Here is a 4,804-nt window from a genome sequence, read left to right as displayed (position 1 = left end):
ACAAAAGCAAAAGAGAAGACTTGTACTTCGTCAATGGCGAAGAAAGCTCTATTGATAGGAATCAACTATCCAGGAACAGCGGTGGAGTTGCGTGGATGTGTCAACGACGTCCGTCGGATGCAGAAATGCTTAATCGAACGTTACGGATTCTCCAAAAAGGACATCACAATACTGATCGACACAGACAAATCCTGCATCCAACCCACAGGCAAGAACATCCGCCACCATTTGGAAGAACTCATCGACTTCGGGAAATCTGGTGACTTTCTGGTCTTCCATTACAGTGGACATGGCACGAGACTTCCGCCTCCTGATGACGAATCAGGCGACTCTACCGGGTATGACGAGTGTATCACTCCTTCCGATATGAATCTAATCATGGGTATGATATCACAACAGTAACCTTACATTTTGTTTTTCTTCTTTTTGTTCGTATATTTCATTATATAACCATTCATCAAAAAAAAAAATCGTAGTTAAAACATAGCCGTATGCAATCGATTAAGAAAACAGAGAGCTCTGTTTCTTGAAACAGAGCGGATACGTTTTTATTTTGAAATTTAGATTTAATTGCGTTTCTGAATCAACATTGGTGTTTTGGATTATTTTCAGGGTTTTACCTGATCATTTTGTTTTGTTGTTTTGGCATATATGTGTTTTTTTTAGACGATGAATTTAGAAGTATGGTGTCAAAGGTCAAAAAAGGTTGTCAACTGACGATAATCTCCGACTCTTGTCATAGTGGTGGTCTCATCGAGGAAGTAAAGGAGCAGATCGGGGAAAGCCATGTGAAGCCGATCGAGGAAAACCATGCGGATCCACCAAAACCTGGGATTGCTAATTACTTGCTTAGCATTCTGACGAGCTTTTTAGCGATTTGTGGAATCTCAAAATCTCAGACGACAGACCGTGGCGGTGGCCAAGAAAGTTTTGCCGAGGAGTTAGAATTAGAGACCGATGAGACCTTTGATGTAAAAACAAGATATATACCTTTCCATATCTACGTAAGTCTTCTCAAACAAAAAACCGGGAAAACTAATATCCAATCTGGGAGTCTATCTACATAAGCTTATGGAGAGTTCAGTGATGCTATTCAGACGATACTGTCGGAGACGAGAAAGGACAAGAAGATCACGAACAAAAAACTGGTTATGAGAGCTAGGGAGATTCTCAAGAGACATAGGTTTAGTCAACGGCCAGGTTTGTATTGTCATGACCGTTATGTTAAGAAACCATTTATATGCTAAAAACCCATAACAAGTTCATCAGAGAATTTTGGTTTAATGGTTTCTTCTTCTGTAATTTAAGTTTTTTGATGTAAACGTTTTCTTTTTGTTGGTGGGTTTGACTAAGCCCTAAGTGACTTGTGATTCAAGTAATGTACAATATGTTAACAGGATTAATGAAAAATAAAAAACTTAGTCACGACGATTATTTCAATATTCCGCATATGAAATTAATATAACGGTGACGTGCTTACCTCTAATTTAAATAACAACTACTGTTATGTCAGATCACCCAATTTTTATGTATCGTTAACAATGAGCTAATAAGCCAAGGAAAACAAAAACACGGACCAAACGGTGTTGTTTACCGAGAGGGAAAACAACGTAACGTTGTGGAATGTAACAGACACGTAGTCTTATTCTCTGGCGTCTTTCGTTGGAGATACATATACTAGTGATGAGGTGAACGCCGGCGAATCTCCGTCTTCATTCAACTCGTCGATGACTTGGTAAAAAACTCGGTAAATCCACTTGTGGCCCTGGAGGAAGATGTTTAGATGGGCATGTGGGCTACTGGGCCTTGATATAACTCTACCCATTATAGTATACAACCTTGAACATCGTCATAGGGTGATGATATGGTTCATGTATTGTGGTGTGATAGTTGTGGGAACGAGGATGAGATGATGAATTGATGGTACATGTTGTGAGAATGCCTTTGGGTTGGTAACCACGTTTTTTTCTTTTATATAATTTGATGTACCATAGAGATGAACTGGCCTTCAAAGTGTCGCATCCCATTACGTACGGTGGTGGAGTTGAGTCTGACTGTTATAATCTTAGTTCCATCTCCTTTTTTTTTTTTTTTGAAGTAAAAATTATTCGAAAAAATATAACGTTTTTACATCAAGCGCTTCGGATGTTTGAGTCTGAAATGAAACTATTCAGTACAGTAGAAATTAAAAGACATCCCTAATGAACTGTGAACCAAACTGCCATACAGTCCTCGTAGCGACTATCACCTAGCTCTCGAATGGAGGTGAGGCGGTTGCAAACATCTTTATCTAGTCTCTTAAGTAGCTGAGCCGAGGGAGTGTGAGGTTCCCCATGCCGTCTACCGTTTCGTTCTCGCCAGAAAGTATAAACAAGGAGCTGCAAAGTATATCGTAAGAGGAATAAAAGAACCTTGCCTACTGACCTGTCTGTGAGTAGGTTGAAAATTACCGCCCAGTCATCTCTTCTTTTTACATGGGGAAAAATATATAAAATTAGCTTTGATTCGATTCATTTTATAACTTATAGCTATTCAAGTTTTTGAATATTCTTCGCTAGCTCTATCAGTATCATCTGTCTATACAATATAGAAGGTGAATTCTAACTAAATTATTCCACAATCTAGTTTTTAAAACATTTTGTAAAACATAACCAAAATAAATGCAAATTTTGAAAATACTTTAGTCAAATACTGATTAAAAGACGGTTAAATGGAAAATATATTACACAAAAGAACTATAATTCGGTAAGCACAAATATACAGTATTATGTATACTTTTCTGCAATTTTAGACTTTTTAGACTTAGTAAACCTAATATCTATGATAGAATCTATATGAATGTCTTGGTAGGTCGAGTACGGAGCTTGTTCTGATCGTGTGAGTTGTTCTCTGTCTCTCATATTAGTTGTAAGAAGATTGTACAAAAACACATATAGGTTTCTACCATTGGAGACATCAAATTTTATTTAATAGTAAAGAATCTCTTAACTTGAAAAGAAACAAATTTTATAACTAAAATAATGTAGGGATACCATGAGGGTTTCTTTGCATTGGAGATGACCTTATACTGGTAATGTGGAACGATGACAGTGGTGGTGTCATGTCCCCAATATTACTATATTCCTACGTACGGATTTTTAACTTTTTAAGTGAGTTTTGTTGTCGTCCCCAATATTACTATATTATCTACGTAAGGAATTACTTTTAAGTAACCTTTTGTTTTGTTTGAGGATTTAGATCACTTCACATCAGCATCCTTTTTTTTTTTTTTTTTTTTGCAAAACACATCTGCATCCCCTATNTATTCAAGGTTTTCACTATTGAATTAATAAAAAAAAATCTTCCCACATATTTGTAGTGCATCTCTATTTATTGCTAACTAAAAATTAGTTCCATGATAAAATTATGATAAAAAGTAATATTTTTTTTATTGATAAGACATTTTTGGTGAGGTCTTCACCCATGTAGATGTTTTCATAGTACTATAATCCTTATTTGAAAGTCGAATTTGGAACCTATACGCCAATTTTCAAGTGAGTGAGGTCGGTCGAGTGGTCTCAGTTGGGGATGAGATTGCACAAGTTTATGGATTGAACGAGATTCAAGCTGGTGAAATGGTTTCCCGTGTAATCATGTGCGAGTGTAACCAGTTTGACTAAAATAAGTCCAATAAGATGATACAAAAAAGAGAGTTAAAAGCTGGCTTATAAGAAAGTATAGTGGGCATGGTTTAGAAGGTAGGAGGCTTTCGAGAATGTCGTCCACCACCGGCCCTACTCCTTCCCGAATCTAGTTTTTTCACGTCGTTTCAGTCGTAGTGGTGGACTAACAACATTTCAATTAAACACGATCGACCATCATTAACCTCGTAATTAAGTTATAAGTTATAATTATGCTACTTGGAATGTTTGATTGCATATTTATTATGAAGTGACGGATATAACAAGATAACAACAAACGAAGATCGACAGTAAACAACATTGGACAACTAAGCATAGTAACATAAAATAGAAAACGACTTGAGCGTTGGCCAACATAACAGAGAAAAAAAAACAAGGGGTCTTGTTTGATTCTTCTTTGTTTTCTTATTTTATTTTCACACAATCTTACTATTTTCTTCTTAAGGACGGAATTTTGGATAAAGGTTTGATGCCAAGCGTGGCTCAACGGACAATAGAAGAGGTTTAGCCATAAGCAATAATGCATCATCTTCCTCGAGGCTTAACGGTCCAAAATCTTGATGGAGTTTCCAGTTAAACCCTTGAAGAAACCTAGCCAACATCATAACCATCATGACAGTCCCGACTTTAACACCGATGCAGCCACGTCGACCAGTGCTAAACGAGACAAAACGCATCTCCGTTTCCACCAGAGTAACCTCTTTTGTGATTCCGTCTCCTTGGAGGTGACGCTCCGGTTTGTATACCAATGGATCTTTCCATATTTTAGGGTTCCGGCCTAGTCCAGGGCGGCATACATGAACGTGGCTACCTGTCCAATAATCAAATCATTTCTTAATATATATCGAGTCATCGAGATATTAGTAGCTTAATCGGTTGGTGTGTGATGTATAACATGTTTGCTGGATCCAAGTTTAAATACGTTTTGTGGATTTGCCACAAGCAAAATTTAAATAAAATGAGGAAACAAGAAAATCAAAATGTAAAAACTATGAAAATATATACGTAAATGGTTAGATGTATATCTTTATACCTTGGGGAATGAAATAACCCCCGAGGGTGGTATCTTGACGGGCAACATGAGTAGGGACATAATGAGTGCTTGGGTGAATCCTGAACGTTTC

The 4,804-nt window shown here is 37.0% G+C and overlaps 2 protein-coding genes across 3 annotated transcripts in view; one reads left to right on the top strand and one right to left on the bottom strand.

Moving 5' to 3' along the window:
* On the top strand, nt 14-1,388 carry LOC104775511 (metacaspase-8-like). The gene is made up of 2 exons (XM_010499530.2): nt 14-382; nt 667-1,388. Exons 1-2 carry the CDS (start codon nt 34-36, stop codon nt 1,065-1,067), a joined length of 750 nt encoding a protein of 249 aa, XP_010497832.1. The 5' UTR covers nt 14-33; the 3' UTR covers nt 1,068-1,388.
* LOC104775492 (dihomomethionine N-hydroxylase-like) overlaps nt 3,907-4,804 on the bottom strand; it is a 3,804-nt gene continuing 2,906 nt past the window's right edge. Inside the window, exons 1-2 of one of the 2 annotated variants that reach the window (XR_765960.1) lie at nt 4,714-4,804; nt 4,399-4,491 (exon numbers count right to left, since the gene is read on the bottom strand). Coding sequence is in view for 1 of the 2 variants with exons in the window: in XM_010499521.2 (XP_010497823.1) it covers nt 4,121-4,491 (371 nt within the window). In the remaining variant the exon portion in view is untranslated. Of the gene's footprint in view, nt 4,492-4,713 lie in introns of both variants that reach the window. The other variant, XM_010499521.2, reaches the window with a different exon arrangement.

Source organism: Camelina sativa, chromosome 3, assembly GCF_000633955.1.
Source record: "Camelina sativa cultivar DH55 chromosome 3, Cs, whole genome shotgun sequence".
Taxonomy (NCBI): Eukaryota; Viridiplantae; Streptophyta; class Magnoliopsida; order Brassicales; family Brassicaceae; genus Camelina; species Camelina sativa.
This window is presented reverse-complemented; position numbering and strand designations above follow the sequence as displayed.

Excerpts from the sequence above, each read along its gene's own strand:
- LOC104775511 (XM_010499530.2), top strand. The coding sequence starts at position 34 with ATGGCGAAGAAAGCTCTATTGATAGGAATCAACTATCCAGGAACAGCG. Across the intron at positions 383-666 it reads CGATATGAATCTAATCATGG|ACGATGAATTTAGAAGTATG; the intron begins GTATGATATCAC and ends TGTTTTTTTTAG.